At 35.7% G+C, this 25,622-nt stretch overlaps 1 protein-coding gene across 2 annotated transcripts in view; it reads left to right on the forward strand.

Moving 5' to 3' along the window:
* LOC149071111 (neuroglian-like) overlaps positions 1-25,622 on the forward strand; it is a 195,844-nt gene that overhangs the window by 148,912 nt on the left and 21,310 nt on the right. For both annotated transcript variants that reach the window (XM_089248261.1, XM_089248262.1), the window contains 8 exons: positions 2,696-2,880; positions 6,946-7,099; positions 7,232-7,392; positions 9,475-9,574; positions 11,861-12,048; positions 17,423-17,554; positions 17,673-17,822; positions 18,199-18,350. In XM_089248261.1, coding sequence (XP_089104387.1) covers positions 2,696-2,880; positions 6,946-7,099; positions 7,232-7,392; positions 9,475-9,574; positions 11,861-12,048; positions 17,423-17,554; positions 17,673-17,822; positions 18,199-18,350 — 1,222 coding nt within the window. The remainder of the gene's footprint in view (positions 1-2,695; positions 2,881-6,945; positions 7,100-7,231; positions 7,393-9,474; positions 9,575-11,860; positions 12,049-17,422; positions 17,555-17,672; positions 17,823-18,198; positions 18,351-25,622) is intronic.

Below are 25,622 nucleotides of genomic sequence, written 5' to 3' on the forward strand. Positions count from 1 at the left end.
ATTGCAGGCTTAATTGCGGCAAACTTGTAGGGGCCTCAGTGGCCAATTATTTTCTAAATGGTCCAAGGAGCTGGTTTTTCCTCCCATTTTTTTTTTTTAATGCATCTTTTTTGAGCTATTTGGATTAACAGGTTCTAGTATATTTTGAGAGGCCACTTTGTTATGATGGTTTTAAGCAGTGGCATCACACTGTTCTGTAATTTTGTGCATGTAAACATAATACTTAAACTGATACTTTTCCAGTGCAGATTTGTTCACAAATAGTTTTAGGGGACTGACAAAAAATTAAAAAGAAAGAAATGATTTTGATCGACGCTGTATCAGAAAAAGCTGCAAATGATTTGTAACTTCCACAGAATATTTTACTTGCTTTGTGAAATGCTATGAAAATAGCGCGTATATTCAGTAAGATATAAATGTTTCTTATAAAAGTTCCAATTTTCATCGCAAAAAAACATGCAGGAGTTTTCAACCAAGTTTTACGAAGCTTACACAAAGTTTGACACTATACATGAGACACACTCTACAAATAAATTTAAAATGTAACAATTTAGTATTCAATGAGACATGGGCATTTGTAAATGATTTTTAATTATGCATAAGCAGGTAATATCATTTTTTTTTCATAATTTTGTTTGCCAGATATATAGCGTGACTTATATAAGGAGTCCAGTTAAATATTATAAAAATCCAGAAAGATGTCTGTGGTACAGTGAACAGCAATTCCAGTTACTTGCTGAAAGTGGCTGAATGATAAGGAATTTTGCGCAAATTCATATTTCGATTACTTGATTATTTCCTTCATTTTTTTTTTCATTTTGACATCTTAAATGCACATTATGCTCCACACTTGTTTATTACTCGCATCTTGGCTCATTCACACATTTGTTCCAGACTTTGCCATGAATCTGGGCTGGAAGAGATCTTGGCAACAGGATAAGTCCAGTGGCAAAGTTCTGGCGTTCATTCATTCATTGGCTCATTCACATAATGCTGCAGGCTTATTATCAAAATAATAAAATGACAGAAAATAATCAAAATATTGATTTGTGGAAAGTGTGTTATCATCCAGCTACTTTCAGCAAGTTAGTGAAATTACAGGTTACTGTATCACCGACATCTTTCTGAATTTTCACGACATTCAACTGGAATTTTTGTATCATCGTCATCAACCATTTTCAATCCGCTGCTGGATGTAGTAGTTCTCCTCTAAATTTTCCCTTTTTATAGGGATTTCCTTTTATTTTACTTTTTCATTATTTATTTAGAAACTTTTATACACAAATACAGATACCGCAACATGCAAAATACCCAATAAGGTGACTGAAAAAAATGGCTGAGTGCATCAAAAATCTGACAACCAAATTATGAAAAGGGAAGTACTATTAACAGCCTTCGCTCATTTGCTTAAAATTGTCAGGTGGTCATAATAAATTGTCTACTCTGTGTATGTACACGACTTAAAATTGCCATTCCTCCTCTTTCAAAGTTTAGTCATACCTTACTTAAAATATTCTGTGGAATTTTATAAGCGCTATCCTATATACAGCATGGCATGGACTTTATTAAAGTGTACAAAGATATGTAGCGAGCATGTGGGATAAAACTATGGAGATAGATATGCAACACAAAACAAATCATGATAATCGCATTAGTCCTGTGATGGACAACAGTAGGGGGCAATCTTAACCACTTTACGTTCAAGGACAAAATATTGTGTCCATGCCTGTGAAATAAATTCAAACAAGCTCTCTCCATTTTCTTTCCTCTCTCCTCATCATTGTTGTAACCTTATGAGAAGTTTTTATTGTTACCTTCCTTTTATTCGTATACAATTACTAGTGGTTTTATTTCCCTCATACAATGTATCCTTCTACTATATACATGTAAGAGAGGAAGAGAACAGGTAGCATGAGGATGAAAAGAGAGAAATCTACTTTGTATACCTATATATATATATATATATATATATATATATATATATATATATATATATATATATATATATATATATATGTATACACTGTCTTATCTCTATCCTTTCTCTTATGCTTAGGGGCCATTCAAGTATTACGTAAGCAGATTTTTAGCCATTTTTGACCCCCTCCCCCCCCTTGTCAGCAAAATTTCATCAGCAGCTTAGAATATGGTTGATGACGTAAGCAACCTTCAAACCCCCCCTCTCCCCTTGTCATCAAAAGTCAGCAAATCTGAACCCCCCCCCCTGATGCTGACGTAATACTTTAATGACCCCTTACTTATGTATTATACTGTTTTCCTTTCATTTGTTGAGTTTTTTCCTTCCTTTACCTCTCATTTTTCCAAAGCGTGGTTAATTTAGGACAAAGTTACCATATTTATCACTCATTCGTAAAATAGAGATCACCTGAATTTCTTGCCAAAATCTTGTAAGCGAAGGGGTTAAAACAATTATGGAAAGGCAGGGGGGGGGGGAGAAGCTTATGGAATGTTTAAATTCTTCTTATGTATAATTTTTGAATTTTTGTTAAGAAATTTTTAAGACGGAAGTTTTATTAAATAACTGTTTTTAAGGACTTTTAAAGAGAAAAGACTTTGGCCTTATTATGCAGCCACCTAGCTGATCTAATGCCTGTTGTTGTTGTGACTGTGGAATGCTGTATCTTATTATTTTATGTGTGTTTGGTTCATATTTCATTGTTCATTTTATCTACAGATATAGATGGACAAAGGACGGTGAAGACTTTGACCCTGCCCTGCATAGCAGGATTACACAGCAGCCTCGGAGTGGGACGTTGATCGTCAATAAACCTGAAGATGAGGATGAAGGAATCTATCAGTGCTTTGCTGAAAATGTACATGGCGTTGCTGTCTCTAACTCAGTTTACCTTCGGAAGTCAGGTGAATATATACTATAAATAAGGGGTTTTTGCTTCGAGTATTACTTTTCCTTTTGAATGAACAGTTGAACCACTAATCTTAAAATATAAAATTGATTTTCTGTGTGTATATATATCAGGGTTTAAGCTGGATAAAAAATTCCTTTCGCAAAAAAGGAAATATGGGGGAAAAGCTTTAGCAAAATACTACAATGCTAATGTAAAGATTGATAGTTCGATGTCTACTCGTTTCGTACCTCCTGTACGCATTTTTGTGAAAGTGGCTACTACTACTTTTGCATTCAACAATTTTCTTTCGCATTTTGCGAAAAATGCGACCATAGCTTAAACCCTGATATATATATATATATATATATATATGTTCTCTATACAAATCTACAATTTTAGATGATCTTCATAAATTTTGCACATATACTAAACAGGATCCAACTTGGAAGATAGGCTACTTTAAAAGTTCTTCAGAGCTGGGCAAGTGCCTGAAATGAGTGAAAACTGTCTGACAACAATACTTCACGAGCCTCAACAATGACTTTTGGAATGTTTACTTTGGTTGCAGGGGTTCCCAAACAGTGTGTTTCAGACATATATATGCTTTTATAATGGTTTGCCACTTCTTCAATGAAGAAGACCCATGCAGCACTAGGTATTACCGCTAGTGGTTCATAAACCTGAACAATGAATTTTAGAATGTTTACTTTGGGTCAGGGTTGGTAAAAAAACCGGTTTTTAAAAAAAAACCAAAAAACTGGGTTTTTTTGGTTTAAACCAGGTTTTTTTTGTTTTAAATAGTATTAACATTAAAAACAATGAAATTTCTGAAAAATCATTCAAACTTCCAATAATTAACTAAAATAAAATGTTTATTAATATAATTAACACTATTCCCATGCTAATTAATCAATAAATATTTATTACATTTTAACAAAAACCAACTTTTGTCATTTAATTATTTTTTGCTCAACTCAATTACTGTGTGTTTGAAAATTATTTTAATGTTATTATTAATCATATAATATATAAAGGTTTTTCTCCAGTTACTTTCAGTATACTTAATTACGAAGCTATTTTGCGAAAAGTAATAAAAATTAGGTGAATATAATGCATTTAATGAAGCATAAATAATGCAGATTAATTAGCAATGATTTACGATATACAGGGTGATTATAACTAAGGTTCTGATTTCAAAACACTGTAAAAAAAGAACGATTGTCAGAATGACTTGAAAATTGACATGAATATTCCTGAAGAAATGTAATTTTATTTGGTAAAGGGGGAAAAAATACTTAAAAATGTAAAATTAATGACATCATCCAACATGTGGGAAATTTGCTCGCAGAATATAAACGATAGCCAGTCATGGCAAAATTATAACTTAATTATAGCATTGCACAACTCCATAATTCACGGACACATCACAAAAAAATGAAGTAATTGAACAAATAACTACAACTTACTTAAGAAATGTTAAATATGTTATCCACCATGTGTTCTGGCTATGAGGTTGAAAGCACAAAAATTTTTGTTCAACAACAGAATCAGAGTATGCCATGGTCATAATGTGGATGTGCTTGCAATTCAGCTTTATTAAACCAAACGCCCCCCCCCCCCCATTAATATTCCTGAGGAACTTCCAACATAAAGGGAATGTGCTAGAGATTGCAATTCACCAAAGTTTGCAATCTGACCACTGTTTATAACATTTTGAGGTACCCCCACAGCCAGAAGTTGCAAGGGTTAAGGTGCATCCTGTCAAAATGGGTCTTCAGCAGCTGCTTTGCTGGTATTGCAATGTGCATCTTGATAGAAGTTCTATCCGCACACTGATGCTGTGGAAGTGCCGAAATGATGTGGTTGCACAAAATAGATTATACTGTTGGCCAAGTACAGCATCATCTACTTGCACATTTTGCACTTTTTTCTTTTGCGAAAGAAACGTCCATTGCTTCAGGAGTATCCATGAAAATTTTCAAGTCATTCCGATCAGTACTTATTGTATAGTTTTGGAATCAAAACTTTAATTATAATCACCCTGTATATAGCTGATTATTTTTCATAAATCTGTTACTACTATACAGTAGAACCTTGATTAACTGGGCTTAACAGTGTGTGTGTGTGAAAATATGAAAAACAACTGTTGAATATTAAGACTGGGAGATATACAGTAGGAGATGTGCTACTTCTTATGGGAAAGAAAATGAAAATGTATGTGAGGTAATGTAACAACTAGTACACTAGTCTGTGTCCTTTAAGGACAGCTGGTGTCTTTATTGTATTATAGGACCACCTGCCCCTAGCATGATGGTGTCACTACTGTAGCTGCTTCTTCGTGAAGGGAAAAAGAAACCCTGTGAGATAATACACCACTACATTTAGATGTGTAATGCAATCCTTATTCATGAATTTGCTAAAGATAGAGCATCAGAATGTAGCCAAAGGTTAGAAAATGTTGTAAGAATGAGAAATTTTGGCTTTTATGTATAACTTTAAATGACTAAGATACTTCATATGAAAAATATATATATATTCTGGCCACTTTTATGAGACTTTTTGAAAAAAACCACTTATAAAATCTTATGTCATTTAAAGATATACCATCAGAATGTACCCCAAGGACATAAAATGTGGTAAAAATGAAACATTTTGGCTAATAATGAACAAATATGATATTTTTCAAGGAAAAAAAATGATATTTAGGCAACTTTTATCTGATTTTTTGAAAAAAAACCAAAGTGGTTTTTTAAAAAAAAACAGTTGGTTTAAACCAAACAACCCTGCTTTGGGTACCAAGGTTTCCGAAACAATGCATTTCAGACATTTTTATTTCTTTACAATGGGTTATCATTTCTTAAATGTGTCTAGTATATTGAGAAAACCCAGGCAGCTCCAGGTATTTTTGCTAGTGATATACATAAAGTCTTCACAGTATTCAAGAATAGGTCTATATCAGTGATTCCCAACATGGGCGTTAACGCCCCAGGGGGGCGGTAAAAGCTACGGGTATAACATAGGATCCTATGGGTTCGATTGCATTGGGGGGGGGGGGTGATGGGAGAAAAACATTTCTGAAGAAAAAGACAAAAAAGGTTGGGAAACTATGGTCTTGATTGATACTTCAGCTAACAAAGATAATTCGTTCCGGAATCACATTCATTAGCCGAAATGTGATTTCCCATATGTTTCTGTAGAAAATTGTTTGATTTGTTCCATATATGGCCTGAAATTCAAAGGTAAGTTTTTAAAAAACCAAGGAGTGTTATAAAAAAAGACAAAAACTGACTGAAGGCTAAAATAGACAGCTTCAACATTGGATAAATGAAAATCTATGGGAAGATTAGAGATACCGAAGATCCTTTTTGTTTTGCACTATGTACACAATCAGTACCATTTTAGTCTGCTAAAGCTAGTGTTGACAAAACCCAATCGAGGTTGTAGATGTCCCCATCTATTTGTGATTTGGTCAGTTCATTTCTGTGTCTGATATGCAGAGATAGAAAAGATAAGCTCTTAGAGTGTCCAAACTCTTCTGTTTGATGCTAAGAGCCTTGCACTGGAACAATGTGCACTCTTAAAACATAGGCTCCTTTTACTGTCAATGCATTTTCTCTTAGCTGAATTTTTACATGAAATAGTTCAAAAACTTTCAGAACGAGAAATAGAGGTTCATTTGGCAAAGAATTTTGAGGTAGACATGAATTAATCAGGCTCAAACGACATAATGCTGGTGATGATTGGCTGTATTGGTGATAAGTATTCCTTGGCTGAGGTATCACTGTATTCTGGCACATTCAAGAAATTGTATTATTGATACAATACTCTCTCGGGACAGAGGAAGATTCTATGTTTGACATAAAAATGAACATTTTCGGGCACATGTGAAATTCAATTTTTTATGTAAGCATTCTCTGAATTTTTTAAACACACTGTATATGAAATTTGTTTTGTAACACTTTTTGTTTTTCCAAAGCAATATTCAGTGTTGGCTCATGAAAATAATGATAGATTACTAAGGTTTCATTCCGGATGTAAGTGATGTCGTTTTTTTACAACATTTACATTAACTTTTCAGAACTGAACTCATTTCCCGATGAAGACATGAAAGAGGTCTTTGTAATAGAAGGTGAACCCCTATCCGTAGATTGTGATCCTCCCTCAGGTTACCCTAAGCCTACTGTGTTCTGGGTCACTCAGAGTAAAACTGGAACCCTTCACACCGTCAATGAGTGAGTTTTATATGCATAATTTCCATTTTTCAGGAATCACATCAAACATAGATATGCTCAATTTTTTCCCCTTGTTCTAAATAACCATGTGTGATTTATGGTTGAAATAATTTCATCCTCTTTTGATTGCAGCTCAAGAATATCCGTTGATCCCCTTGGAAACCTCCATTTCTCAAATGTAACCCAGGAAGATGCGATAGAAGATTACCATTATGCCTGTGGCGTCACCTCGCTGTTTAGAAATGAGTACAAATTTGGAAACCAGATAGTTCTACGAGTAGAACCATCTGGAAGTGAGTATAATTTTCACTGTAAAATGAAGAGTTTTAGATTTTTTCCCTTGTTTTATGAAATACTATTCTTTTACTGAAAACGAATTACAGTTGACGTTGCTTATTGGAGTCACAAATAATGTTATTCTGGTTTTATTATAATTTTTGCAAAGGACAGAACAGACCTATATCACAACCTGGGAAAAAATTTGTTTATAGTTATCAGGATGCCAGTTGATCTGTTATTAAGTTGTCAGGTCTTTTTTCAGTGAAAAGTTTTAGGCATTTTGAAGCCGACTTGTAGGTATCTTCAACCTTTTGCTCGTGAGCACCATGGTGCTCCCTTAGGCACCCATAGTGCTCTATCTACATTGTCTAATTTCATGCTCGTGAGCACTTAATCAACCTCCTGATTATACAAATTATATTCAAGGATTGAAATCATTCTGATTTTATGCATTCGTATGTCAAACTTGCTAAGATTGCTCTTCTTTTGATGATGGGCACAGGCAGTGTTCACGACTAGAAAAAGGTTGAAGACCTCTGATATTTTCCCTCTGTAGTTATTGTTAACAGTCTGCTAGACCAGTGGTTCTCAACCGGGGCCCATATGGCCCCCTTGTGGTACTGGGATACTTCAAGGGGGCCACAGAAGAAAATGGAGGCAGGGGCCATGACAGGTGGTTTTGAGAGCTGAGAAGAAAAATTAAGGTGTGAAGAAATAAAGTTTTTATATTAGTGACTAACACTTACAGTGAGAGAGAGAATCCAACAAGACCACCCATAAAACCAGGGCCTTCTTTAGGGCATGGACCCACCCAGGCCTCACCGCCTACATTTTGCAACAAGTTCCCTAGGATGGAGTTTTTCTCAAGTCCCCGACTAAATTTTTCAGACCCCCTTCCCTATATGAAATTTATTGTATGAAAAAAAAAAAAGATGAAAACCATATTAGGCCTCGGGCTGTAGCTCTGTCAGTCCCACTCTTTTGAGGGGCCTCATGCCCATAAGTGACCCCACCTTATGATATTTTGTATAGTACAATTAATTTTGAAAATAAATAGGAAATATGTAGGCTGTTTATTTCCAGCTAAAGTATGGGACTACCATAGCATCACTTTGCCTAAGGAGGGGGGGGGGCATGATATTGAGATGGTCCTGATAGAACTCGGACTAGCGGGGAGATCAGTAAATTCTAGGCTACTGGTCTGGAGGCCAATTTTCTTTGCAAATTTTTCGTTCAGTATAAATTCACTGAAAAAAATCATTTCAATACGTATAAAGTGTCTTGCTTCTAGGTGAGAGTTGAAAACTCTGGGGGTAAGACAGGGGAGCCACGAGAAAAAAATATGGTTCAAAGGCGGGCCACAAAAAAAGGTTAAGAAACACTGTGCTAGACTATGCGGGAGGTTAGAGGGTGTGTACTCTCCAACCCCATTTCCATACTAACTTCACAATGCCCTAATCAGGCCATATTGATCAATGATCATAGACAAAAGGATCCACATACGTGCGGAGCTTCTTTGCAATGAACTTGCTATACTGAAGGCAAATCAATGTAAGATAAAGAAATCTTCAGTTCATGATTAATTTTCCAGATTCACAGTTTTTTTTTGCAAATAATAATATACAAATACAAACATAAATTACACAAAGACAAAGATTCAAAATACACATTCATATATTACATGCACTATGTAACCCCAAGGGACTGTAGGGTCCTTCCACCGAGCCTATTTTTATTATTGAATTTTTTTTTTCTCGCCTGTGAAAGAGTTTCCTCAAGGGATCTATGGGACATACCATACATTAAAAAAAAGTACAAATTGTAATTTGTTAAACATCAGGCAGTTTCATTCTGACTCCGCACAATGACTGAATGAAAAAAAATTTGAGATTTTTGCTTAAACTGAAAAAAAAATCCTTTTTTAGAATAATATGAAGGAAAAAAAAGCATTTTGCAACCAGTTATGTGAGAAAGAGAAACAGAGTTAAAGAATTAAATAACAGAGAAACAGAAGTAAATTACATGTTTTTATGATATCTTTAGTGCAAAGTGAATATGATAAAGCTATTTTTTTTCAAATTTCATATTTTTTTCAGCGCCAAAGAACTACCCACCAACCAAACAGTATGTTTCACCAACAAATACTATCGCATTAAGAGGCGACAAGCTAGAATTGCACTGTATTTATGGTGGAACGTAAGTGAATTTTATTTCTTTTATTCTGAAAATCTGTGCTGAAGTATGCAAAAAGTTTATTTTAATAAATGTATTTATTCAAAGAAACAGTCATGTAGTACAGTGGTTCCCGAAGTGTAGGTTGCATTAATGAACCAGGGAGGGTCGCAAGAGATTCCCAAAAATCAAAATGTCGGAATAAGAAATTTATTTTCAGAATGTAAGAAAAAATATGTCAAAACTAAAAAATGGTTCAACTCAGCTGAACATATTGTTACCATCAGAGGCATAGGCACGAAGAAAACATTGAAGGGGCTAAAAATCACTATTCGTCCCTTATATAGAACCTGAATGTGGGAGGCGGATTGGTGCATTCCATTGTATATTCATAATTTTTTTAGGGAGGAGCCTCAAATAGCCTCAGACCCCTCCCATGTTCCAGCGCCTATGCTTATACATGTATCGTATAGTGTAATTTTATCAAATTCTACATGTGCAATGATCAATAAATAGATCAAGTTAATAGTTTTACGGGGGGGGGGGGGGGGTTCAGAAAGAATCACCTATTTTAACATATTTTAAAAATTAAAAACACAGAACACACGATGAGTAGTGTGTAAGTGGGGGGGGGGGGAAATTTCTACATTTTAGATTATGAACAATTAATAATGTATTGTGTCGTTTATGAAGCTCTTTTGATCGAAAGGAAGTCATTGGAAATGTTGGAGGGCTTAAAAAGACAGTCGAGGCTCGATATAACGAACCCCTTCATCCTGTCGAAAATGGGTGTTATATTGGGAGGGCCATTATATCAAAAGTAAAATATATATGATAGTTTTTCCTGTGTGACTTATCGTATTGGGCATTGTAATGGAATGGTCACTATGATGTGGGGGTCATTGCAACGAGCGTCGACTGTATTGGGGAGAGAATATATGACATCCATATTTTGTTATGGGCATCTTTTTCTCAGCCACCTCATTGGGCACTTTGCCTGTTGTGGCCTTGTATTTGTATTTATAAGAGGGAGGGTGAGATAAAATTATTGTGGGAAGTGCATGGGTATTCTTGCTATAATAGAAAATACTCCTATTGTTGAAAAATAATTTTGTGGTGTTCCACAACCATAAAAATGCCATGAATATTCAAATAATATAACAAATCAACTAAAATTGTTCTTCCCACAAAAGGGATACAAAAATACTTTCGCACTGGACTCTGCAGTCAGTAATGATGACCAGGGTCATTCGTCTGACCCCGAGTTTGGTTACCCCCCCCCCCCTTTTCCCCATTATGGCATGCAAGATGGGCATTCCGTCATAACTTGCGGCTCTGTTGATGAGACCCTTCTCAGGATTCAAAGCCTAAAGAAATGTGGGTAGTTTGAAATTTCCCAATAAAACTGTTCTTCCAACTAAATATCGAAAAATAATTGGATTTCATTCATCAGTAATTATGGAAATTAATGCACATTCATTGACAAAAAATCATGAATGTCCCAGGAAATGGGATATATGATCACCCTATGGGGGGAGGGAGGGGAGTTGCCAATAAAATTCTTGTCAAAAGGAGGTTGCACTTCTAAAAGTTTGGTTGCTACTGATGTAGTATATTGCTGCTTTAGTTAAACTGTTTGCAAAAATAAACCATTTTAAGCTTAACACCCACTTTTTTTTACTGTTACAACTGGATAAAAATGTATAGCGTCTGTATTGAGAGAGATGTTGTTTTTCAGGAAGAGATTATTTTTTAGATGACAGAATAAAGACGTGTAGATGACATAGTGAGAATGTCAGCTATACATGTTTCAGAACTGTATGAAATTCCTTCTTAGTAGCAAAAGGCAAAAATAATAATAATAATAACCTCTTACAATGGATGCTGCTTTGCTTGTCAAGGCAGAAAGTCAAAAATTGTCTTGCCAGGTGAGCAACCTCCCTCCATTATATGAGGTTATTTTTTGTCTTGTGCTACTGAAAAAGGAACTTCATATAGTTCTGGAACATGTATTAGCTGCCATTCTCACCACATTTTGGTTTTTCTACATTGTCTACATATCATTATTTTTCTGGCCCACGGGACATCAAAGAAAATGACTTTCTAGGTACTGGTGCTGGGATGAGCTTCAGAGAGGAAAGTTCTTTGTCTTCGCCAGGTTCCCGTTCTTTGATTCCCAGCTGAGACAAAAAAATTTCCTTCCAGAATTTCATCTCTGCAATAATATCCAGAAAGTCTCTTTCCTTAGAGTCTGTATTATTTTCATCCCCATTTTCATATGTGGTTAATAACTCGTACCTTGAACCGTAGACCAGTTCCTGAAGTAAAGTGGTCCAAGAAAGGTGGCAGTCTACAGTCGCCACGTGCTTCTACCATCAACTTTGGGAAAACATTGAATATTAGGAAAGTGGATTTCCAAGATGAAGGAACCTATGAATGCCTCGCAACGAATGGGATCGGTGGCCCTGCTACTCATTCTATGGCTGTCACTGTGCAAGGTGAGCACCTATCAATGTCCAATAATAGATGTGTATGTGTATCCACTACAGCAAATCCAGATTATTATAAACCTTCAGACATAATGAACAAAATTTCTGGTCCTGGGCACATTTTCTGTTCATGTATTTAGTTTTTATCAAACCAAAATTTTTTCCAGTATGACATTCTACATTGTCTACAAGTAATTTTTTCAGTAATTTCACAAAAGCAGTGTCATCAGCGCATACCACATTTTATAACCCAGCCATGCAGTTCAGGATATTTTACATTATTTACATAGATTAAAAATAGTCTGCATCATCTAATACCCATACATATATTTGATCCTTATGACCATCGTTTCTTATTCCTCAAAATTACTGGCCTCTGAATCAGAGCCTTTCACAGTCTGCATTCATTTTGACGAGTATCATATCTTTTAAACCAACTATAAATAGAACCTTGAATTCTCATAGTTGCCAACTGTTTGTCCATAGTTTCTACGGATGGCCGCATTCAACTACGGAGCTACAGAAGATGCTCTAAATACTACAGACATAGTTTTATTCTTCAAATATGTGTCTTTTTCCTTTTCTTTTCTTCGCAAAAAAAATTTGTGTGTTTCTTGTGGTATTTTACTCAATTTTATTTTTCGAAATTGTGTTCAACTTTTTTGCCCATAATGATAAATTCATGTACACATGTGAGAGAGTTCAAGAGAAGGGATACTATACAGTATAAAGAGGTAGGTGATTGAATTGATTCATCATTCATCATTAATAAATGTTCCGACAAAATATGTGGGCCGAATTGAAAGGAATTCTGTGACAAGCTCATGATCGAAGCCGATGGCAGAGCACAAGAATGAGCAAATAACAAGCATCTAATATCTGAACTTCTGAATCAAGAAATCTGAAAAGTATAAATAATATGTGAATTGTGACTACTGCATTGTAGTGCTGGTCCCCAAGTTTGGAAGGGGGTTCTGGATCCACGACAGAATTCAGATAAGTGTGAACAAATTGAGAGTTCCATATCTTTACAGTGTGTTTCTGCCTTATGCTGTACCACCAAAGTATGGAAAGCTATTACTTCATTGAAGAGGAATGGTGGGAAAAGCAATGCAGATTGGACACCTGACGATGGTTTCTGCACTCCTAAGCAATAAGTTCCTTCTAATTTTTTTTTTCAATGTAGAGCCTCTTCATAATGGACACCTGGGGAACCTGAATTTTGTCTGCTAACCAGGAGTGTCTAGTATTAGGTTGTACAGCATTAAAAGTAAATTGAAGTTCGTTGACAGAATTCAAAAAATTTCCATTAATGGAAAGTGTTCACTTTGAGAGGTTCCATTGTATTTTACCATCTGTTTTGTCTGTGCATGGAAGGCAGTCCGTAAAGCCGGATCCAGACCCGTTGCTCCACTGTGTGCCCAAATGTGCAAAAACCAGTTTTCTGTCAAAATTTGCCTTTTGATGTGGCTAAAAACAGGTTTTTGAGTGGTTTCGCAGCGCAGGTTTGAACCCAGCTTCATTTGCACCGATAGTGCATGGTTGAGCTTGCAAAACTTGTTCTGGAAAGAATGTTTCAGCATAGGTGCCATAGGAGCTCTGTTACAAAAAAAAAAATTACTAGACAACCGTTTATACAACCCACAAGTACACACGCATGGAGGGTGGGATTGAAACGAATAATCACAAATTACTAAGGGACTCTATGACCTTGGAAAGTGGCGTGGGGAAGGAGATGGCTTGTGTGGCCTGAGCCCCTAGGTTCCAGTGCTTATGAAGTGTTTTATTTAAATAAAATAAAATTTCAATTAAAATTTAAAATAATAAGATTTTTTTTTTGTTTGACTATAATTATAATTGACCCAGGGTGTGCCTTCCCCCCCCCCCATGACAAAGCCCAACATTCATCACTACTGAGAGGCTTCATGTTGGCATGTATCAATCCTACACAACTATTTATTATTTTTTTCAATATAAAATAGTTTCTTTTTGAATTTTGTATCCCAATCGATTCCTGTGATGCCAGGAAAAGCGAGATTCAATAAAAATCACGTAATATATTCAGAAGACTGTATCAATCTAACATAAATTAAATACTACATAAATATGAGAATCAGGATAAAGTAATAGTTTTCACTGTAGCAGACGAGTATTGTCCAGGAATTTGATAACTTTAATGAAAATTAAGCATTTACTTACATCTGCAACATAATTATCACTAGCCTAATACAAATACTGTAATTTGCGCAATTTTGTTTTGCATGTTCAAAGATTGAAGAAGCTATGCTGCGGCTTTTATATCAATACTAGCTATAATACCCGGCGTCGCCCGGGTTTTCTTCAATGAGGCTTTATGAACCACGTGATATCTCCCTCTTTCTTTGAGGGACATGCAAACCGTGTCTAAAGATAACCAATATGGCGACGTCCTCCGCGACTCATGAAATAAACAAATCTAAATTTAAAGAAACGTAGAAATGAATAGTCCCCTCCCCCTTTTTTTTTGATGGGTGCTAGGTATTTCGATTCCCTCCCCCTGAACTTCAAGTTATCCATCTCTGCCGGTTTCAGCTTCCAAAAATGCTTAATTATAGCTGTGAAATTTTTTCGATGCACTTTACGGGGCCCATAACTAATTTTAAAAACATCCTAAACTATGTGAATTTATGCAAATAAATATCAAAAGACAATAAGGAGACATTAATTTTCATGCTTGAGGAGATATAAATAAAAAGTTGAAATCAATGATATTGCATGGATATCCAACTCAAAAGTAGATCCGGCTAATTACTTCATACTTAATTTTCTGGGCTTCGTATCTCCAAGCGAATTCAATATTTCAAAAATCAATTTAATTTCATTCAATTTAATTTTTAAAATTATTGATGTGGCAGGAACCCCCCCCCCCCCCCCCCACTAAATTTCCGTATTTATGCAGTTAAATCGAAAATTTTAGCACTGATTTCTATGAGGATCACCCTTTTCCTGACTTTCAAAGCGATGCTGATGATGATTATGACGTCTATTCAAAAAGCCTCATTACTGAGAGTATATTGAAAATGTGGCAAACCATTATAAAGGCATAAACTATTATACATATACCAACAGGATTAAAGAAGTGACAAACCGTTGTAAAGGCATATACACGTCTGAAACGCATTGCTAGGGAACCACGGTAACCAAAGTAAACGTTCGGAAAGTGATTGTTGAGGCCCAAAAACCATTGTTGCCGGGCAGTTTTTTGCCCATTTGGGGCATTTGCCCTAGGCTGACGAAATTTTAAATTAGCCTATCGTTCAAGTCGGGTCCCATTTGGTATATATGCAAAATTTGGCGACGATCGATCTAAAATTGTAGATTTGTATAGAGAACATACACACACACAGACACACAGAAAATCAATTTTATATATATAGATTGTGTGCTGCAGTTCATTTATAATGCTTATTCAAATCTTAAATATGTGTGATCAAAAACTACTTCACAGTGTACTAATTTTTCTAATCAGCTCATTGAAGGATGAATATTTATTTACTAGGGGGGCTGGTCAACTCCCCCCCCCCCTCTTTTATCTTCACAATATATCTTGTTTATTTCTTCCCACTTCATCAGAGTGCTATGAAAAGCAACATCTCAAAACACCAGCTTACTGACGAGTTTTACAATTATAAAATAGGGAGAAAAAAGCAAACGTGATTCATCAAGTACTCCCACAAAACTTCTCCATGGGGGTCCCCAGACTGGAGCCCTGTTGGACCACGAAAAATTTTCACTTGTATTCATTTTATCAACAAATAAATTCCAGGGCCCCCAATCAAGGATCCGGGACCCAATTCGTAGAATTTTAGTGGAGCCCAGACTGGATTTATCTCGGGTTTCACTGTTGCAAATTTTACAGTGTAAAACAACAAAAAAACAATGCGATTCATCCAGAGCCCCCAAAATGAAACCTGTCAACTTCCGCCTGGAAGCTTGTCAGACATCCCCTCTGTGAGGGCCACGAATAATTTTCATTTGCATTCATTTTAACAACGAATGATACCGAACCCCCAGCCAATTACCGGGGACCCAATATGCTGATTTTTAGTGGGCCCCAGACTGGCTTTATCTCGGGCTACCAGTGTTGCAAATTTCACAATGTTAAACAACAAAAAACAATCATATTAATCCAAGCCCCCTCCCCTGAAATAAACCTGTCACCTTTTCCATTGGGGCCCCCGACCTGGAGACTTGTCAGACATGCTTCCTGTGAGGGGCTATGAAATTTTTTTATTTGTATTCATTTTAACAAGGAATAAAATCCAGGGCTGCCCAGTCAAGGAGCCTGGACCTAATTCAGAGATTTTTATGGCCCCCTAGATTGGATATATCTTGGGCTTCCGCTGTTGCACATTTTTCAATGTTAAAGCAGCAAGAAAACAATGAGATTCATTAAAGGACCCTAGAAATGAAGCCTTTTAGCTTTCCCATGAATGTATATGTGCCATGCCACGCCCTGGGTACCCCGACCCAGTGTGTTGCTAGCACAGGTGATATATGTATATTATACATACGCATACCTCTCTGCATGGCCCCCACAAGGGCAGGGCTGACGGGAGCCAGAACGATTCTTACCACTTTTTGATTTTTCACACTATAAATTAACCACAGAGAGGCCTGTGAAAAAGCTGGTTTGGGGGCCTGCCAACCATCCCAGCATAGGGGCCCTGCTGCAGGATGTGAGAGCTATGCCTCTCAGTACATACACGTAATTTGGTCTCGATAGGTCAAACGGTTCCCAATATATTCAAGAGTTAAATGAAAACTTCACCCAAAATCATTACCAGTTTCCATAACACACCAAAAAACTTAACAGATTTCCATTGCATAGAAACAGGCCCTTTTCGAGTTTGTGATTTTATACTATAGAATAGATTTATTCATACAATATCGTTGGCTGAGGAGGCCTATACAAGAGAATGTGTTTGAATGTAATACATATATTATTTGATATTGCATAAAAATGTATTGATTGTGGGGGGGATTAACAATAGAGGAGAGGAGTTCCATTCAACTACAGTATGAAGAAAGAAGCTGTATTTAAAGCTGTCAGTAGAAGCAAAAGTGGGTTTACGTTTTGGGGATAATATGCTCTGCATCTGACATCTTTATTTGTGGTAGCAAAAGCAAACTTGAAATTCAAACTCTCTCCAATGTAGTTTTTAAAATGCAAGGGACCCTAAAATGCAGAGAACGGAAGAGGTTCAAATCAGTCAATTCAATCAATTCTTCAAGTGCAGATATTTGAGAATTCGCCAGAATCAGTGACTCGAATTTCCCATCATGCTGGCTAATGCAGGGGAATATGCAATGTATTTATTTTTTTATTTTTCTTCAAAAACAGCTGCTCCATTTTGGATAAATGTTGCGAATAATACAAACGGTGCTGAGGAAGAAAATGCATCATTTGAATGTGTGGCTGGTGGAATTCCAACTCCTCAAGTGCAGTGGTACGTGAATGGAGTTCCGATCGATAGTAAGTAGATTTAAATGTGTATTCATGTAGTGAGATCATTTATGAACTAATGGGCATTGGATTATAATAAGTAAGAATTGTTTTTGGAATTCAAATATAATTTTTTATTACTTTCCAGAGGCTGATCCGAATCCTCGAAGAAAGTTGGACAAGACAGCCAATGTTTTGACGATTGAAAATTTGGAAAAGACTGATACTGCCGTGTTTCAGTGTAATGCTTCAAATATTCATGGCTATGCCTTTAGGGATTTCTACCTCAATGTTCTCGGTAAGTAGAATATTTACTGTTTGTGTTTCATTAATAAATTCTGCTCTGCGTATTGTGATGTGATTCATGCACTGATCGTAAAACGTAAAAAGCTAACAATATCTGAAATCAATGATTTGTCACATATATTATTTTATATAGAAGTGATAGAGAAAATTCGTTATTTTGTTTTCTACTTTGACATTTGTTGCACATGATGCCATCGTTTCTTTTCTAATAGCTTGGATTTACTGAAAATAAGATTCTCACACATCCATTCAATAACATAGTTGATATCACTATTTAAATTTATGCTAACATGTAAGTATTCAATAGCATATGCATAACACACAAGTTTTGACATATGAGAAATATTGAATTTTTGTCTTTTTAACAGCCCTGGCACCATCTTTCACCGAACGACCTGAACCAATAACAATGGCAGTCAAATCTTCCATGACAAGCCTCAGATGTCGTGTTTTTGGAGCACCAAACCCCAAAATCAAATGGCTGAAAAATGGTCAAGAAGTTAAAGGAGATCGTTTTCAAGTAATCCATTCATTCATTTTAGTTTGGATTATTACTTATTCATACCTTCTAATTTATACAGTGTAACATCATCACTGACATTGGAGATTTCTACTTTGGTATGCCATGTTATACAGGGTGGGCAAAAAGTCAGTAGAAACTTTAAAAATGAATAAAAACCAGAAAAATAACCGAAATAAAAAACGTTTTGCAGAGTTAGCATCTCTAGGCCACTGAAATTTTTTTAAGACGGAAAAAAATAAGAAACAGCCGATAGGTGGCGCTGTACGAGTGACTTCGGTCGAAATATGCAAATGAGACGGCTATAAGAACTTAAGCTCCTGATCCACAACCAGTTCACTATTGTAAACAGTGTATGTGGATCTGCCGCACTCTGCCATTGCTGGATTTCTGACGTGCCTGCAATGTGTTATCCCCTGTTGTGGTGGTCACGTGAAACATATACTGCTGTAATAAACAATTTGGAGACATTCTGTTCGTTATTTGCACATGTTTTCTTTGACTTATGTATGTGAGTGCTACCTATCGGCTGTTTTTGAGTTATTTTTTTCCTGTCTTAAAAAAATTCCTGTGACCTAGTGATGCTAACCCTGCAAACCATTTTTTATTTCGGTTATTTTTCCGGTTTTTATGAATTTTTAAAGTTTTTACAGACTTTTTGCCCACCCTATATAAATATTTGAAAACCATTAATTCTTTTAGCCAATATAATATAGCGATAATATAGCAACACTCTCGATCAACATGTTTCAAACAGGGATGTTTCTAGGCATTTTTCAAGTGTAAGCGAATGATATTTTGGGGATAAAAAATCAACCCCTCCCCTTCAGTTAGCACCCTCAAAAATCAGCCACTTTCAGTTGACACTTTCTGCGGCTGCATGGTTCTCAGGATTCAAGCTTTGGCCCTTGTTTTAAACCATGAACCATTGATGGTGTTGAAAGTCGTACAAACTATGAATTCAAAAATCAATTTTTGTGTGTGTGTGTGTGTGTGTGTGTGTGTGTGTGAAGGAGGAAAAATAAAATTTTTTTAAAATTTAATTAAGGAAATTTCTTCAGAATATTTTATTCTTATAGCATTTTTTTCTTTTTCTTGACGAAAGATGTTTGAAATATTAATTTATTACAATTATATTAAGTACTAGCTATAATACCCGGCGCTGCCTGGGTTTTCTTCAATGAGGCTTTTTTGGATCACGTGATATCTCCCTATTTTTTTTAGGGACATGCAAACCGTGTCTAAGTTAACCAATATGGCGACTTCCTGCGCGAATCATGAAATAAACAAATCTAAATGTAAAAATATGTAGAAATTAAATATTTTTTCCTTTTTTTAAAGGGTGGCTAGGTATTTCGATCCCCCCCCCCCCTCCCCCTTGAACTTCAAGTTATCCATCTGCCTATTTCTGCTTCAAAAAATTCTTAATTAAAGCTGTGGAATTTCGATGTACTTTTTACGGGCCCATAATTAATTTTAAAACATCCTAAACTATATGAATTCATGCAGTTGAATATTAAAAGATAATACGTGGAGACATTAATTTTCATGCTTGAGAAGATATAAATAAAAAGTTGAAATCAATGTTATTGCAGGGATATCCAACTCAAAAGTAGGTCTGGCTAATTACTTTATATTTAATTTGCTGGACTTCGTATCTCTAAACGTACTCAATATGTATTTCAAAAATCGAGAATTCAATAAAATTTTTAAAATTACTGATGTGGCGGAAAACCCCACTAAATTTCCGCATTTCTACAGTAAAATCTGCAATTTTAACACTGATTTCTATGGGGATCACTCTTTGCCGGACCCTCAAAGTGATGCTGATAATGATGATTATGATGTCTATTCAAAAAGCCTCATTACTGAGAGTATTGAAAATATGGCGAACAATTATAAAGGCATAAACTATTATACATATGGTAACAGGATTAGAGAAGTGACAAACCATTGTAAAGGCATATACATGTCTGAAACGCATTGCTAGGGAACCACGGTAACCAAAGTAAACATTCGGAAAGTTATTGTTGAGGCCCAAAAACCATTGTTTCCCTACGTTTTTTTTGCCCATTATGCATCTCTTTGGGGCATTTGCCCTGCTCTGACGAAATTTTAGAGTAACCTATCGTTTAAGTCGGGTCCCATTTGGTATATATGCAAAATTTGGCAATGACTGATCTAAAATTGTAGATTTGTATAGAGAACATACACACACACAGAGAGACAGACAGAAAATCAATTTTATATATATAGATAAAATATTAATTTTTATATTCTAAATCATTTGGTCTGCCTAAGATTTTATTCCATAGTAAAACTAAATGATTTGCATAGCAGAGCTGCCCTTATCATATGTGGGGCTCGACGCAAAAACATTTTGGGGTTCCTTATCCCCGATTTTATATATTTGGGTAGGGGGGGGGGGATCACCATCCAAAAATTCATGCAATGTCACAGAATGTGCAGGAAAGCTGAAAAATATCTACTTATCTGTGAAAATTCAGAATTAATCAAAGAAAAAAATCACAGAATTGATAGAAATTCAGAAGTAATGAGAGAGCCATTACTATAAGTGTGGGGCCTCCTAAACCCTGGTGCGACCGCTCTGATCGTCCCACATTGGGACGATCAGAGAATAACGTAACACCCCTAAGGGCATCTCTGCTGCATAGTATCTGCAGGGCTCCCACTCGTTCTACTTTTCCTACTTTAAGGTAAAGTGTCCTACTTTCTCATTTTTGTCCTACTTTCTCATTTTTGTCCTACTTTCTCATTTTTGTCCTACTTTCTCATTTTTGTCCTACTTTCTGGTTTTTGTCCTACTTTTCCTACTTTTTTACCAAATCCTATTTACAAAATTCGTGTAATAGGTTTTAATTGAGCAGAGAATCATCGATATATTGCCAAATAGTACAAGTGTTGTAGATTGTAATTAATGATCCTGCCGAAGCAGAAATTGTATTTTTTTTCAAGGTTATTTGGGGGGGGGGCATATGTGTACCATTTGATTTATTCATTTTTCATTTTCTTAGTTTGAGGGTTCAACAAGTAAAGTGGTCATTAAAAACTTCGGTCTGGATGGAAAAAATAATTTTGTATTTACTTTTGTAGCTTGATTGCTAGTTATGTCCATGATCTTGGACAGTAACTAGTAATCGTCATCCAAAATTATGCTGCACATTTTGTGTATAGGTGAAACAGTTTTCATTACAAAGCAGTTGGATACATAGGCCTATTCTACGTTTGGTGATTCTGATGCTACCCAGTAGAATTCCATTGTCTTCTATATTTTTAGGGCATGCAGAGGCATAAACAATGCATACAATACTCAGCAAGGAGCTAGAAATGAAAGTGCCGCATTTGTCAGAATTAATTACACTGGTATTGAATAGTAAAATGTAAACAAATCCCTTTAAAAAAGGATGGCAATGCAATTGACTTATTTACATCGGAAGTTGTAATTTACATATGCTTTGAAAGTGGTCTCGAAGGAGCATCATTCCTAAAAAATCTTACATGCCTTCACAATTTGCTGTACGTTGTTGTAGAGAGTTGACAGGTTGGACCGAGGAAAAAAAAAGACTCCAAAAAAATTTAATTTATAATTTGAGGAGAGACAGAAAATAATTATCTGTGGTTGCTAGTGCATTGTTTTGGCCAAAAGTTTTTTTTGTAACCAAGTCATTTCTGTCATTTTGCTTTGACTTGAGTCAGTCTAATAGGACACTGAAATAGTGCTATTAAAAAAATAATGGGAGAAAAACTTTTAAATAAAAAACAATTTTCTAGGAATTTTTTTTCTTATGCTATGATTATCTGTATGTTGTCTAGCAGGGGTACCATCCCCCATCCTATTTTCCTGTTATATTTTCCTATCATCCTATTTTTTTATATATAGTCCTACTTTTTCAAATACAAATACAACGCCACAATAGGCAAAATGCCCAACGAGGTGGCTGAAAAAAAGATGCCCATAAAAATATGGATGTCATATATTTCAAAAATATAGCAACCCAATCAAAAATGCAATTAACAAAAATTGTAAACAATATATACACATGATAAAATATTATACAATGTCCATAAAAAATACTTATGGTTGTCTTATTCTAAGAATGGATAGCTTCTCAATTTACCTCAACAGGTTTATCGTATTTCTTTTTAAACGTGTCAATTGTGTTACAATTTATTACCTCTGGGGGTAAGCTATTCCATTTATTAACAACCCTATTAGAGAAAAATTCCCTGCGACACCATAGCCTTGCATTGTCCCTCACCAATCGATACTAGTGTCCCCTTGTAAAAGCAGTCGATTGGTGGTGTACTAAAAGTTCATGGTCCATCCTATCCATCCCATTGAAAATTTTGAACACTTCGATCATATCTCAACCTACTTTTTCTAATTTTTTGAGTGGGACGCCTGTATCTGATAAGTGCAATACATAGCTATCATTTATCTACACCTATAAGATTTCTCAGGTGCCTTTTGAGTATTATGTAAGTGTAAGCATAAATGGGGTAAAGGAGGTTCAAATTTTTTTACTTTTGGTCGTCATTTCAACTTTTTCTTTTGTGAAGGGTGCAGGCACACCAGGCCGCTAAGTTTTAGTACCGCAAAACGGACTAAAAATACTTTGATTACATTTCGACGTGAGCATTTTTAACAAAGCAAATAGCTTAAAATTCTGTCCAAGAACTCTAAAATTCAGACTCTGGCCTAAGGTTTCCACAGAACCCCCTCCTCCTTGCCAAGCTCAAAGAGGGATGCAGATAGATCTAGTACTTCGGGTGCTGGACCAGATAGAAACGCTAAATTCTTTTTAAATTATTCAAAATTACACAAGGGAGGCATTGTTCATGATTGCCAGACTGAAAGACTATCTAGTTGTGGCCCTGGGTGGATAATCGGTTCTCTAGCCTGACAGTCACAACCTTTAATTCAGGTGTGCCCCCAGGCAGTGGCGGATTACCGCACAGGCGCATGAGGCGCGCGCCTGGGGCCTCGGCAGAGCGGGGGGCCTCCAAATAGTTGTGTGCTTCATCCTACATATGAATTTACATGCGCATCAACAAATCTCTTGAACTAAGTACAGTATCTGCTCTCCCTTTTTTTTTTCAACCACAATTTTTTTTTATTTTTTATTTTTGTTATTTTTTGTATACTGTACGTATGAGTTATGGAAGAAAAACGGGAACTGAAAGAAAAGAACAATTTACAAGACGCAGCTCTCAAGGGCCAGTTCTTCCCCGACAAAGAAAGAAGAGACATTGTAAAGCGATCATTCAGGGAGGGTCATTTTCAAACAGTATTTCCCTATAAGGGCACAAGCAGGAGGAGGGATGAGAACAGCAGGTCCTAATGTCTGTCCGAAATGAAAATTGTAGTGAAGGCATAAACAGATGTCTCATTCCACAGTATTAAATGCTTTTATGGGCGCCGATAATACGACAGCTTTGGTGTAAGCTTTTGTATACAGTATAATGGATGGCAAGATGGCTATCGGCAAGCGGCGACATCGACAGGAAGAGACAGTCGTACTAATTAAAATGAATGTAGTAGAGCTCTTATTGTGATTTTGTCTCCCACTTGTTTGAATGAAATACTATAAGCTGGTTCAAACAACATATACATTTGCAATCTATGACTGGAACCATACGACCATATGACAAAAGAAAAGTGGGGTTTGAAATGAATGCTGAATGACATGCATTCTGAATCACGTGATTTTTCTGTTGCTCTTTTAACACTCCCTCCCCGGCTGAAAAAAATCAAGGGGGTTTCTTTTCCTTCTTTCTAAAAAAAAGAGCTACATTTTTGGATTGGTCAAGGAGGCTTGGGTAGACAACATCTTTGTGTCAGACCGAAAAGTGTTTATTGTTAATGTAATTGTAATGTGTGTTATTGTAATGAAAAAAATTTTCATGCCGATCCTCAAGATTTCCTTTAGGATTTAGATTGCAGAATCTCCAAAAATAACGGTAAGCAAAACTAAAAATATATAAATTATCTGATAAATTTTTATTTGAGCATTTCAATTCAACTACAGTAGTCTCTCGAGAATTCGGTCGTGCTCTAATCCAGCACGTCCAGTAGTCCAGCATATTTAGGTGGTGTGGTGTCACTTTTCTCCTGATGCCCTAACCCCCTTAACACGTTCTAATATTTCTTAATTGCTGATCAAGTCCTGACTATGTCTTTGCACGAAATTTCATATATTATTTCAATGGGTTTCTTCAAAGTTAATCCAGCAATTTTGGTAAAATCTGGCACACCGTGGTGTAATACGTACCGGATTAGCGAGAGTCTACTGCAGGGGTCTTCAACCTTTGAGGCATAGCAGGCCATATTGAAACATTTTATAAAGTACGCGGGCCACAATGTTATACTGTGGCATTTTACGTTATTAAACGAAACGGGGGGGGGGCATAATATAGAAGATTTTTATTCACTCTGAATACAAATAATGCAAAGGCAAAGGCCACAACAGGCAGAGTGCCCAACGAGGTGGCTGAAAGAGAAAATAATAATAATCAATATAATAATAGTAAAAATAAAATAGAATAAACAAATAAAAATAATAATTTCTAAAAAAATTTTTTTTAATAATTTCTTTCATTGACAATAATTTTAATTCATTCTGAAATAATTTCTTCCATTAAAAATATAATTCTTATATTTACTCCGATATAATTTCTTCCCTCTATTCCCTCTATTGAAGAAATGTTTTTCTATTAAATATTATCAGTATCTTTATATCAAATCAAATATATTATATTTGAGATATTATCAAATCTTTATTAATCAGTAATATTAAATTACTAAAACTATGACGGATCTCCATTTTTGCCGTGTGGCTGAAGGCACCAGGACGGACATCTTAGATTACTAAAAATATGATGCAGAATTTTACTGTGATTTTTTTTTTTTAATGGGAGTGTGATTATTTTTCATCTAGTACCAGAGAATATCATTATATTTCCTTATCTTATTTTTGTGTTTATGGTTTTGGTGATGCAAAAATAAAAAAAAAAGTTATGATTTTTCATAATATTGTTCATTTTAGTGAACCATCTCGTTCTTATTAGGGCCAAAAGGGTGCAGTGGTGGATAAACGCAAATTTGTGGGTGGGGGCGGTGGTTGTGACCATGTGTTCAATTTTTCAGGACGGTTCTGATTTCTTTTGGAAAAAATTCTGAATTTTCCCCTTTTTTTAAGCAAATTTATTTTCTTGGTTTGTTATTCAGTCAAAAACGTAGAAAACATTTTT

Source organism: Pholcus phalangioides, unplaced genomic scaffold, assembly GCF_987345545.1.
Source record: "Pholcus phalangioides strain wild (caught in Gottingen) unplaced genomic scaffold, Ppha-v1.0 ptg000019l_1, whole genome shotgun sequence".
NCBI lineage: Eukaryota > Metazoa > Arthropoda > Arachnida > Araneae > Pholcidae > Pholcus > Pholcus phalangioides.